Genomic DNA, 13,035 nt, shown 5'->3' on the forward strand with positions numbered 1-13,035 from the left:
CGCATAGACTTGTGTTAAATGCCCGACAAATTTAGGATCACGCATTTGTTTCTGCAAAATGCGTGTAGTCGGACGCCTCGTCGGTACTTGCTGGAGACCAACACTGAGGACCAACGCCGATGGATTTCTTCTCTTCCTAGGGATGGCTTTGAAATATTTCTTGTACCACATATACAAAAAAAATTGGAGCTACGACCAAACATATTTTACACAAATTAAATGCACAACACCAAGGTTTGAGCCGTTTTTTTTTTTATTATTGTATTGATGGTATAGGCCTATGTTTATAGCACAGGTTTTTCATTGAATGTTGCAATACAATTTCCAATACATACAATACACTGGCTCTTATTTTATATTTTATATTTTTTTTAATTCTTTTTATTCTTATGCTCAGTTTATCATCTATCCAATCGTCGTTAAAGTAACTGGTCAGTCCATGCCGTATTGGTTTCCAAAGCTTATAGTTTCGTGCATATTTTAAGGAGCTGAAATGAAAAGAAAATGTGTTATAGGCTACTTTTAGTTGCAGGAATTTTAGCATACGAGAGGCATATGCTTTCTATGCTTTCTATTTGGTTTGGTGGATCTGCAATCAATTTTGCAATGGACTTTCCGGAGTGTCAATCAAACTTCAATATTGACCAATCAGAACAGTGCCAGAAATACGGGCGAGTCCAACAAATACGAGTTTACGCTATGTTTTTTCACTGTTTAGCAACAATATCCAAGGGGCGGGGCTTAGTGGAACGGTCCATTATTGCAATACATGTTACTTACATCTTCAGCTGACATAGCAACCGATTTCTCATTAGATCCACCCAGTGTTTGAAATTGCCCTGTAAATTATAATTATGAAAATTATGATTTTAATGCATAAAATATGTAAACAAGCCAAGCTTATTTAGAGACTTATTTGTAATGTGTTATTGTCTTCTAATTTCAAAACAGTAAATGAAAATACACAAAACATTAAATGAAAATACAGTATAAAACACAATGCAGGGATTTCAAGTAAGATGATATTAATGGGTACAGCAATGTTTCTTGCCCCTAGTATGAAGTTCAATTTTAACATTCCCTGTAAATGATTTGGGCTATTATAATGAATAGAAACGCGCTGAAATCTTAATTTGTCATGAACAGACTGGGTTCTGTCGTTCAAATAAGACTATTTAAACCAATCCATGGGCTCCATCCTTCATCTTGAGCAAAATTTGATTTTCAAAAGCTTATTGTATCGTACAAAATCCCTTAGAATGTGGTAGGTTAAACAAGTACGGTATTTGTGAAATGATAAAAAAATCGGGGAGGAAAAGCATCCTCGTTCTACATTTTGTTCTATAAGAACAATTAAGACACTGGCATTACAAAAAAAATATTTTGATCACTCACTGATAACGTAGCGTAGTTTTGAAACCATGAGGAGATACTCGTCGAATGTAACTTTATTATCGCTACCCACGTAACGGTCGACCAGGTGATATAGGACAGCGTCACTGGCGAATAGACCTAAGACGATAAATTTGAAGTAGTAATTGGATTTAATCATCAACCAAGTGTGTGTTTTTGTTCTAATCCGGTTCAATCAATTCATTGGTTTTGACGTCTAGGCCTAAATAAGTGTTTACCTGCCCGAAACAATGCGTCCCTCAACTCACTGGCATCAAGACACCCACTTCCGTCTTTATCCGCTTTTCTGAACATGAACTGAAAAAATACAGTACAGATTTATTAATTGACTATGCAATATAGTTCTTTTTAGCATTCATGCCGTCCGAAACCAGCCAGGGCGATCAATTTGAAATGCGTTTAGGGTAAAGGTGGTCCGATGTACCGGAAGAAGATTTCACGGAAATGAATGAGTACCAAATAAGGTCTACAAAGCATCCTGATCATGGACCTGTTCCGTTATTTTCCGTACATGGGGTACATAAAGTTTGTATCGCTTACTTTGCTGTAATTAACCAATGCTCCTATATTTGAGACCTCATCTACGCAGAGCTTCCTGGAATCGTCCTCCTGCAGTACATGTTAAGGATATTTAAGATATTTGTTTCAAGAGTTTTTAAGCAAGCAAAAATTTTACTATATAATTTAGTTTACTTCAACTACAGAAAGGATACATCAAATAGAGCGGAAATAGCTGCCGATGTCTCCTGAGAAATGTCACAGGGAAGAAGGTCTGAAAGAAACATAGTATGCCGTTTTATATACACCTTTCAAAGGAAAAATGTAGTTATCATAACTACTAGACCTATCTTACCGTTTTCTTTCAGTGTTTTGAAGAAAGCATCTAGTTCAGTGTTGTCCATCAATTCGTCCTGCAAAATATTGAATTGTATTATTTCTAGCGGTTGCATTTTGATAATTCCGTAATATTGTTATTGTGTTTTAGTACAGTACCTTTTAAGTGCGTTTAAAGCGTCTTAATGCCATTTTAATGTTTAGTTTATGTTCATGTTGAATGCAGGAAAAGAGCATCATGCAAATGTGGCAACAGATGCATATATAATAAAATGTGTTGTTAGGGGCAACTACTAACCTTTCCGGCATGTTCCTCAAAGAAACTATGAATTATCGGTTCCATAACAAAATCAAGTTCAAGCTGCAAATAGAAACGGAAAACGCGTTTGTTTAATGAGGATTGCATATCAAATATTCAATTGATAAAACGCATAACGCATAACTACACTTACATCTCCTGGCAATTTGCTAGTGTACACAGATTTTGGATTTGCTGATCTATATAGATAAAAAAAAATAAATTAGTAAAACTGAGCAATACTGCTAATTAGTATACAGTAACCCATTTTTAATGTACAACCTAACTTTTCGAAAACGTCGTCAAATTACAAATCATGGCCCATGTTTGCACCTCTCAAGTGGACGCTGTTGGTATTCGTAAAAACACGCGTATGTAGGCCTAAATGTAATGCGTATTAAAAAAAGCAACTTACTCAGTCTTCGAAGAATATCCGCAAAAGAAACGCAGCAGGAAAGGCAGTTCATTACCTGGCTCGTATGTCGACGGAATGATGACGTAGTTGCCAGGATCAAGAGCCATACTTAAAGTCACTTCACGCAGACCCCGTTTATGTTCAAATGTATGTAGTGGAAAATTGTTTTTCAGAAATTCACTGTCGATCGTAGCTCCATCTTCATACTATTCGGAAAGTAATATATTAATATAACGTAGGCCTATTGCATCTTGAAATTTACGTTATTACTCAGCGTATGAATGAACGTTTGAATGAAGTTAAAAATTAAAAATCAGTCATTTGTTTTTAACCTTGTATACGTCGAGGCCGAGGTAATTGCCATCCCATGATGTTTCTTCTCTGCGTTTTCCAACTGCCATCAGAGATGCCACCACCAAATCGCCATCGTCATCAATTTTTATTTTATATTGTGGATTTTTATAGAAATCTATAAAAGCAAAAACAATTGTATATAATTGAAAAGTATATAATTGAAAGATATAAAATGAAATTGTATACATTAAATCTTCAATTAACTGAAATAATGAAAATTATGACGATGATGCTGATGCGATTGTTGTAAATTCATATTTTGCTTGCCTTCTTTATTCTTTGTGAAGCATCCCATTGCAGTGGTTCCTTTTTGCCATTTATTGAAGTGTTCAGTCACGTTCCATGTTTTATCTTTTTCCGATAGTTCGGGTGGAATGTGAAGAACCTTTAGCACCTCAAATCTTTTCAGGAAATCTTTGATATCCATCCTAAAATTATAGGAATCAATGTGATGTAGTTATAGGCTTAATGGCAGACAATCGGAATACAGAAATTAGATTCCGAGTCTTCGACGTGAAGCAACAGAAATGCTTTAAATATTTTTATTTCCTGCAATACATACCAAAAGTCTCCTTCAATTTGGCTAGTTATTCCAAACTCTTTTTTGACTTCTGCACTTAAAGACTTCATTTCCTTGGACCTACAATGCAGAAAATGAAAAAAAGGTTAATCTAATAGTTCATTATAGGGTACGTACGGTAGGATTAAAGTCGGAACATATTTTCAATTATTCTATATTTACTTGTCACCCCATGGTCCAGTCCATTCACAGCGAGCGGTGTTCATAACACGGACAATGTTCGACGGAATCATCACACCATTGTTATCTTGCATAACCTGAAAAATTAGAAATTGAGGAAGCCTACTGAAAACTAATGTACAATATAAAACTTTTGTACTTGCTGTGAAACGTACAGGAGGCGAGGTAGGGTATACCACAATATATAATACATGTACAAATACCTACTCACCTTTTGAACCTTTCCTGGAATGATGAATAAGGAATTGAATTTATTAAGACCACAGTCATCCGCAAGTCCCGTAGCTAACGTTGCAGTCACAAGTGAGCCAGTTTTTCGAAACATCTTTAGCTTGGAACGAAGCACGTCTTCTTTAGTAGCGCTTAAACACACCGTTTCTACAGTACCTCCAGACAGGTCTAGAAAGGCTTCCGGTACTTCAAATGTGCTGTCCATTGCCTCATACTTTGTCAGAAGCCTAAAATATTAGCCCGTACAAGTTGAAATATTCGTAATCTAGTGTAAATTTATGTCCCAATTCATCTGAAACAATTTACGAAATGTCTATGCATCTTCCAATATTATTTTTTTTTTGGCAAGAAACACCAAATTCTTGCATATACCCGAGCCTGCTAGCTTAGAAATATTTCTGTATATTAGTTATATGTTCCAGTACAATATATTCCAATAAGAATTAACATTTACTATAAACACTGTTTTTGGGCCTACAGAGTACACAACTTACTTTGCCAGTGCTTTTTCCATAAGCGACACCCAGAATTCATCTTTTGACATGGAGCGACTGAAAAGAAGTTTCCCATCCAATGTTGGCAGTCTATCATCAATGACGACCTCGTTCCACTTGCCAAACCTCCAAAATCTGAATCTAAAGATTCCCTTGTAGTTCTCCGTAAACGATTGCTCCGGACAAACGAAATTCAATACCTTGGGAGCAAGTGTTATTGCAGCCAATGCGTTCATAAAGTTTCCATTTACTGTTGATTAAACAAAAAATTGTCCATTGCAAACAACACTAGTCAGAAATTCATTTCCGCTCTTTCCCCCTTAATCTCATTGTATTGTTAAGCTCGGAACATAAATTTGTTTTGTTCTGTTGGTAAAACAGACCAAAAGGCAGAACAAACGCCAGTAGGCCTATACATAAACCATCAAAATTATTAAATTTCATACCAAGTATTAAAATTCATACAATAGTACGAGCGTCTTCGTCTTCAATAGCTTTAATTAAAACTAAGAATGAAGTGTTTGTATTGGGCCTATGTGTATGCGTTTATAACGGGATTGCTTGGGAGAGGAGTTTGAATCGTCATACGAACGTCGAACGTCCGTTGTACACGCAGTGAGTGCCCGGCTTACTAAGCATAGACATACTAAGCATAGGCCCATTTCTCTTACCAAGGTTGTCATATCCTTCGGGTAGCATGATTTCATTGAATGAAGCACCGTCTTTGAAAAATTTTGGTTCCTGCTTGCCTTCTAAAATTTCCTGATTACGATAAAAATAAAGTGATAATTATATTAATGCTAGTTTTTTTTAATGTTTTGTTTTTTTAACAATGCGTATGTAGACATTAATATTCATTTTTTATTTTAATTTATTCAATCTCTTGAACTGTACATAAGGACTTATTTCCAGAGGGGTCCATCACAGTAAACCGGTAACTGACAAAAATTTAATTACAAAATCAAATGGTAAATTATAAAGGCAAAAGTGCAGCAAGTATGAAACAGAAACGGACAAAAATTAGCTAATCAAAACAGGTGCGAGAGAAAGTGATCCTTCACCAACTTTTCAAAAGCAGTACGATTACTGGTTCGGGCTTACGGAATATGGAAAGTTCATGATTAAAATTTATTCAAATTGTTATTTTAGGCTTGAAAATAAAAACGATTAGGCTCTATTAATAATTATTTTCATTTTCCAGTTACTGTACGGTTTTTTTTTTTGACGATGGAAATGTCATTTGATTGCACATTTTAGCAATCCGGGGAACACATTCTATTAACTACTTCTTTTATTAAAATATATTTTATTAAAAAATACTATTAATCTTTAGTGTAATCCTTACACTCATGCACTGTTGCCAAAAATTACATGAACGTCCAGCTATTAGTGTAGGTAGGCCTATAATATACATGAAGGCATATTTATACAATTAGTTAAACTTACTCTAGGGCGTAGCCACTTAATTGAATCTCGTTTGTTGTAGAATTCCACGAGGAAGGTATCTGCACCTAAAAATATCGAATCGCTGCAGGCTTTGAAATGTGGATCTTCGTAAAGTGTATCCTTGTTATACTTAGTATCTGCCATTAGGTTTGTGTACCTTTGGTCTATAAACATGTGGTTTAATGGTATTGTATCCGCCATCTTACACGATTTAGATATCACAATCACAGAAACTGACTAGACAGAAATACGCTAAATCTAGCGACTCCAAGCAGATCAACCTAACTTAGTTTGCTTTTATAGAAACACGGGGTATTTTGATGTAAATGAGTATTGTTTTCTGTTGAGTTTATTGAGGCTGATTTGCAATCAGATGAATATACGTTTGTTCCATAATGTTTATATTATGCTGATTTGCATTTAGCCGGGTGGCGCTAATTCCAAGGCACGTCATCGGAGCGAAAGACTTTCATTGAAGAATGATATATTTTGTGTTTTGATCGGGTAATGTTTCTGCTTCTCTTGCTGAAGACCCCAATTGAGAACCCGCGGTTCAAATCCCGGCCATCGTCGGGTTTTCATTTTGTGTCTGATCGCTCGGCTCCTTAACCCTTCCATTGAGAAGTGAAATAAGGAACATGTTGGTATTCGTTATGTATCCGTACATGTTGTACTTTAGTCGGATGGCGGTGCACCGCGGCTGTCACAGTTATTGTTGTTATACTTTTGCTGATAGTCCTACGTTGAAAATTATGATCATGTAGTAATTAGTTAAGTAACAGAAAATCAAAATTTATTTCTATTATGTACACTATGATCTGTTAATAAAAAATGGAAAGTGTTTCAAGGTGAAATCATCTTTGATAGCACCAACCAAATATATTAAGAAAAGGCCGAATCAATTAGAGTTTTGCTAAAATTTAACTTGAAGGTTACCAATGCTTGTACCAAAATAATATAGGCCTATGGAAGAAATAACGGTATCGTAAGTTGATATATTTCTTATCAAAAATGAAAATAAAAGAGTTTGGAAAAACCATATTAAAAGGATTGTTAACGCGACTCATCTTATAGACTCTGTCTATTGGAGCCCATTTATAAAAATTGGTAATGCCATGAATCAGAATTTTGTGTATAAATTGTGTTAAATATTTTTTTTCCAGACGGAATAATGCAAAGTTGTTTATTTCAACGGTTATGAAATTATGTTGCACAAAAATTGACGTCAGAAGAATAATTATGTTGGAGGCCAAAGCACTTTGCAGTAACGTATCTAGTGGTATTGAAATTGGGGAGGGGGAGGGGGCACGATGTTGAAGTGCGAGAACTAGATGATAAAGTGAGGAGGAGCTAGCTGGCAAAATAATGGTATATGAGATGACTTCAACGTAATTTTGTTTGCTTCAGTCTTCAGTGGGCAATGTGATCAGGGGGAAGTTTTTTTCTGAACGGCATGCGCCTCCAGCACACCCCTGTTACGCCACGGGTTACTTGTTTTTAGATCAACTTATGTAGAATTGTACGAGGTATCGAGATGGACAGACACTGGATGTATTATGCTTAATATAATCTCTATGAAAAAAAAGAGCATCCGGTTACAGATTGAGATATATCCACATCTTAGCAAAACATTGCTTGGACAAATTCCCTTACCATGGTGACTGTGAGAGTATGAGCAGCAAACTGATGGAAATTGATTGGGATACTAATTTTAATTATCCTGACTTAAAGCAAGCTTGACTTCTTGAAACAGAGAAGTAAAATACCTATAGACGTAACACGGACAGTAAGGGGAGCTAAATAAATTGGAAATAGCAACAATTAGGAATACAATGGTGTAACAATAGCCACTGTCTCGAAGATTAATTAGTTGATTAATGTTTTGGGATTACGTATAAGTTTCAGTTTAAAAATAAATTTATTGTTTAAATTAAACAATGAATAAAATAAAGTTAAGATGTACATAATTTTAGCAATTTGGTATTACTTGATAGAAGGTAACTTTACTGAAAAATGTTGTTCTTGATCGGTGCCAAAGGGAATTCACCTTTGACCTTGCCGGTCACCTCTTCACAACCGCAAGACTTATTGCGTCAAGAAACATATGTAATGTGTAACTTAATTCTATAGTTCAGATTTATGATAAAATGATATCAGGTAATTATTTCTCAAACGTTCACACATTTGTGTGCCTGTTTTCTATTAATTTGAATCCTAATAACTTTCTGGAACTTGCCTTTTCAAGATGTGTGCGTACGCACTACTGAGGCATTGCATTTTTAAAAATAAGAACACAGTTTATACGAACACTGAGGCTAAAATTGCTTAAAAATTATGAACAAAATAAGAACAAATCGAGGTTGTTGTAAAATGTCAAATGAGGTTTTTATTTGTAAAACTAGAAAACCAACAAATCTTATCTGTACCTTATATGCAGTAGGCGTGACTATACCCTCGATGATTTAAATAATTAATTTTATTTGTTTATTCAGGTCTAAAAACACTTACATTACATTATCAATATACACGCCTATAGAATAAAAAATAAAACAGTGCGGTAAATAATAATTAATGCTGTACAATAATAATTTTCTATGTTTGAAAAGTGTATGAAAATAGGAACACTGAGCGTAGGCAAAATTTTGCTGGTGTACTTATGTTCCTACTATGATTTCAATTGGGCAAGAAATTAGTTCAGTTGGCCAGAAGCAAATAAACAAAATACAGGTCTTTTCATTTTTATAAGTAAGAGGATCATAATTTTTTATTCATTTAATAATAATAATAATAATAATAATAATAATAATAATAATAATAATAATAATAATAATAGTTGGATTTGTAGAGCGCATCATGCGAAAAGCCTCTATGCGCTTGGTGATTGAGCTCTTTGAGTTGGACATTTTGAGAAAAAAGAAAGTTGAAGTTATTTTATGAAACTAAAAAAAAAAAACCTACTCCTTAAACTAAGGCATGGTTGTTCATCCGCCCTTTGTTCAGCTGTATTTTTTTCGTGCTGCTGGGTGTCCATCCACCCTCCCATTGGCGGCCGCTAAAGACCACTAGATGGGGTTGTCGGAATTAGTCGCCGACGACTCGACCGGATGCAGTTTATAACGTCGTGCCCAGGACACTATAATCCTAATCTACACTTACATACAGTAAAATAAACCAACTTAAATAATTGGTTGAACTATTCCCATAATTAATAAATGAAGGTTTCGTGTCAGAGGTCGGCAAATCAACAAAACAGGAATTTCTTGAGCTTTGACTTGAATATATTTAAACTTGTAGATTCTCTTAAGTCAGATGGTAACTGGTTCCAGAGGATAGGTGCAGCAACACTGAAGGCTCTATCACCATAGGATTCAACCTAGAAGAACGTCTGGTAAGTACATAACTGCTAGTTGACGATACTACTTCCCGTACATATTTGTTAGTAATATTTTCTGAGGATAATCATCATTACAACTATTTTAAGCGTTCTCGTATATCGTTACTCAAAACAGCTCACAGTTTGGAGCACATCGTCAGTAACTGAAAGAGACAATGATAATGACTGATTAAAGGAATGGAAAAAACTAGTTAATCATTTTACTTACACTTCTAAATAGGTTCATTCGATTAAAAATGTTTATAGTATATAATAGGTTACTGTAAAAAAAGACTGTAAAATATCAGCAGTATGATACAATTAAGAGTATAATAACAACAATAATATACAGTATTAGGCCTGTCTCTTATACACATCTAGATGTGTATAAGAGACAGTATCTAGTGGTATTGAAATCGGTCCATATCAGTCTGTGTATTGATTTGTTTATTCTACTGAATTTGTAAATAAAACGACTGGTTACCTGCCCGATACAATGCGTCCCTCAACTCACTGGCATTCAGACACTCACTTCTGTCTTTATCCGCTTTTCTGAACATCACCTGAAACAAATAAAGATAATGGGACTTATACTATGTAGAGGACTATTTGTAATAATAACTATTATAGAATTTGATATCTCGGAAACGTTTAGCACGCGTCCCGTCTAATAATATTGTCTCTATTTAAAGAACTATCGAGTTAATACAGATAATTCTAAAATATTGCTTACTTTGCTATAATGAACTAAGGCCCCTATATTGCAAACTTCATCTATACAGAGTTTCCTTGAATCGTCTTCCTGTATTACATTTTAAGGGAAATATATATATTTAAAAAATTCTCCAATCAAAGTCACTTCGTAGTCTGAGCTGCGCATGCCTATATCAAAGGTCAATCTACGTAAACACAAAAAAAAAAACATTGCAGAAACCATCCAACGGTAAGTTTGACATAAGATACAGTACTATGAAACAAACTCCGAAAAAAAATGATAAAAGTTATTGTGATTTAATATTTCGGAATTCATTATTCCATCCACAGGCTGTTTATGTCGCTTGATAAAAAGGATACGTCAAAAAGAGCGGAAATGGCTGCCGATGTCTCTTGGGAAATGTCACAAAGAAGCTGGTCTGCAAGAAACAACATGATATTCCGTTTTATATGCAATACGCATCTTTATTGAAAAGCCAACATAGCTAGTACTTTTATCAACCAATTCCGATTTCCTTATTTTGTCCAAAAGGAAATTAGAGTATGGCCTAAGTGCAAATACACATCGCAAAAAAAAAAAAACACCAAAAAAACAAAAACAAAAACAAAACAAAAAAAAAACTTTAAAAACCTACTGAAACACAAAAATTAAACGGTATACTAAAATGTTTTTGGAAGAATTTCAGTTCAAATTTTTAATTTACTGGCTGTTATTAAAACTATGGTACAAAGAAATTATAATAACATACGGTACCGTTTTCTTTCAATGTTTTGAAGAAAGCATCTAGCTCACAGTTGTCCATCAGCTCGTCCTGCAAAATACGTTAAATTAAAGAATGTGTAGGTGATTGAGTAATTTTGAATATGTGACTTGTATATATGTATGTGTGTAGGTATGTGTGTATGTATGTAAGTATAAATGCATGCATAAACGTACACAAAATGATGGTTTACACAAAACCCCACTATATATTACTGTACTAACCTCCCCAGCATGCTCTTCAAAGAAACTTTTAATTATTGGTTCCATTGTCCAATCAAGCTCAAGCTGTGGAAGATGAGAAAACGTTTGATTTATAATACTTGTCCAATTGAAAGTGTAATATATTAACGATTGACAACATATATTTTATTTTATTTTATTTAAAACATTTAGGCATTAGAACATAAACAGACGATACCTTATCGCTGTTTTACAATACGGTCCTGCAATAATACAATAAACAACAAACAAGAACAAGCAAAAACAATACAATATAAAATACAAATAGTAAAAACTTTTGTGGAAAACTATCCCCTGCCGGACACCAACCCAGTATTTCCGAGTCAAGGTTTCGGGGCCAGGAATTACATAGGTAGGCCTATACATATTGCATACTAACAGGTACGGTACCGGTGCGTATAATATCGTTTATACTTACATCTCCTGTAAGTTTGTAAGTGTACACAGATTTTGGATTCGCTGATCTATAAATAAAGCAGAAATATTAATACGACTGAAAAGACCATTAATCCTACACAACAGTGGCGGTACGAAGAGACCTGACCCACTCTAACTAAGTCTTTTATGGGCTCTACAACACTGGGGTCACGTAGGCTCCAGTGGGGTAGGCTACATGTGGAAACACTTGGCTGATTTGAGGCCTATAGTCTTACAAAATAGATAAAATGCTAATTAATATAGCTCCCTTTTTACGTACGCCACTGCAACACTGACTCAGCAATACTGGGGTTTTCATCTAAATAGTGCGGATAAAGTTTTAAAAACCAAATACAACCCAAGCAGTTAGCCTAGGCGAGATGGACATCTTGCGTATTTTCGTGTTATGTTCCATATTTGGCAAAGTAGGCCTTAATTTAAATGAACGCATGTTGCACCTCTTAGGACGGCGCTGACAGACTTTCAAGAGGAATCACGCACATGTAAATACTGTATAATCCTTATTTTGATTTGCATTAAAAGGATCATGGTAACTTACTCAGTCTGTGAAGAATATCCGCTGAAGAAACGTAGCAAGAATTGTAGCTCGTTACCTGGCTCGTATGTCGAAGGAATGATGACGTAGTTACCAGGATCAAGAGCCATGCTTAAAGTTACCTCACGTAGGCCTCGTCTATGTTCAAATGTATGTAGTGGAAAATTGTTGGTCAAAAAATCACTGTCGATTGTAGCCCCATCTTCATACTATTCAGAAAGAGTAATGGTACAGTTATAAACCTAATAATACATTCTTCCAATTGCCAATCAACGGCTTAAATAAACCTGTTGTTTTACCGTAGTTAGTTACATACTTTTAAAAATCTACTGTTGTTTTAATGGTTGTGTTATCACTGTGTATGTATACTTATGAAGGCCTATTTATTTATTTATTTATTAATTTGTACCAAACAAGTAATATAATGGTCATGTATCAGTTTATACGACGAATAAAGAAATTGAATTAAATAATGTAATGAGCGACTGAATCTGAAACAAGTAAGCATATTATTAAGAACCAATTAAATTGAAAATTGTGATGTAATGACTCGGTTGTCGACGGAATGATGACACAATTGCCAAGATCAATAGCCATACTCAATGTAACGTCACGCTGACGCCGTTTATGTTCAAATGTAGCCTGTGTATTGGAAAATGTTGATCAAAAAATTAATGTCTATCGTAGCTCAATCTTCATATCAGATAATTAAATGGTATAGGATTAT

At 34.7% G+C, this 13,035-nt stretch overlaps 2 protein-coding genes and 1 long non-coding RNA gene across 3 annotated transcripts in view; 1 reads left to right on the forward strand and 2 right to left on the reverse strand.

Moving 5' to 3' along the window:
• Positions 1 to 235: 235 nt before the first annotated feature.
• LOC117100822 (calpain-A-like) lies at positions 236 to 6,502 on the reverse strand. The gene is made up of 18 exons (XM_033240646.1): positions 6,246 to 6,502; positions 5,471 to 5,561; positions 4,800 to 5,049; positions 4,286 to 4,532; positions 4,057 to 4,151; positions 3,877 to 3,954; positions 3,582 to 3,742; positions 3,293 to 3,429; positions 2,961 to 3,166; positions 2,700 to 2,745; positions 2,546 to 2,608; positions 2,267 to 2,324; positions 2,127 to 2,185; positions 1,954 to 2,022; positions 1,632 to 1,710; positions 1,396 to 1,512; positions 781 to 839; positions 236 to 488 (listed from the first exon to the last, which is right to left on the reverse strand). The coding sequence occupies exons 1-18, from the start codon at positions 6,444 to 6,446 to the stop codon at positions 462 to 464; spliced, it is 2,043 nt and encodes a 680-aa protein (XP_033096537.1). The 5' UTR covers positions 6,447 to 6,502; the 3' UTR covers positions 236 to 461.
• A 348-nt stretch (positions 6,503 to 6,850) lies between these two features.
• On the forward strand, positions 6,851 to 8,803 carry LOC117100825. The gene is made up of 2 exons (XR_004444177.1): positions 6,851 to 7,015; positions 7,409 to 8,803. It is a non-coding gene; the product is annotated as an uncharacterized LOC117100825 (long non-coding RNA).
• Positions 8,804 to 10,070: 1,267 nt separating this feature from the next.
• LOC117100823 (calpain-1 catalytic subunit-like) overlaps positions 10,071 to 13,035 on the reverse strand; it is a 22,893-nt gene continuing 19,928 nt past the window's right edge. The window contains exons 8-14 of the mRNA XM_033240647.1: positions 12,312 to 12,517; positions 11,754 to 11,799; positions 11,318 to 11,380; positions 11,087 to 11,144; positions 10,693 to 10,751; positions 10,352 to 10,420; positions 10,071 to 10,181 (exon numbers count right to left, since the gene is read on the reverse strand). Of these exons, the coding sequence (XP_033096538.1) occupies positions 10,071 to 10,181; positions 10,352 to 10,420; positions 10,693 to 10,751; positions 11,087 to 11,144; positions 11,318 to 11,380; positions 11,754 to 11,799; positions 12,312 to 12,517 (612 nt within the window). The remainder of the gene's footprint in view (positions 10,182 to 10,351; positions 10,421 to 10,692; positions 10,752 to 11,086; positions 11,145 to 11,317; positions 11,381 to 11,753; positions 11,800 to 12,311; positions 12,518 to 13,035) is intronic.

The sequence above is a fragment of the Anneissia japonica genome, unplaced genomic scaffold, assembly GCF_011630105.1.
Source record: "Anneissia japonica isolate Jap-2015-1 unplaced genomic scaffold, ASM1163010v1 scaffold287756_len632865_cov181, whole genome shotgun sequence".
In the NCBI taxonomy this organism is placed as follows: Eukaryota; Metazoa; Echinodermata; class Crinoidea; order Comatulida; family Comatulidae; genus Anneissia; species Anneissia japonica.

Bases quoted from the DNA above. Each gene is read 5' to 3' on its own strand.
- LOC117100822 (XM_033240646.1), bottom strand. From the start codon at position 6,446: ATGGCGGATACAATACCATTAAACCACATGTTTATAGACCAAAGGTAC. The intron at 5,050-5,470 runs GTAAGAGAAATG...TTTAATCAACAG, and splicing joins CGAAGGATATGACAACCTTG to TAAATGGAAACTTTATGAAC. The intron at 3,167-3,292 runs GTTAAAAACAAA...CTTTCCGAATAG, and splicing joins TCGGCCTCGACGTATACAAG to TATGAAGATGGAGCTACGAT.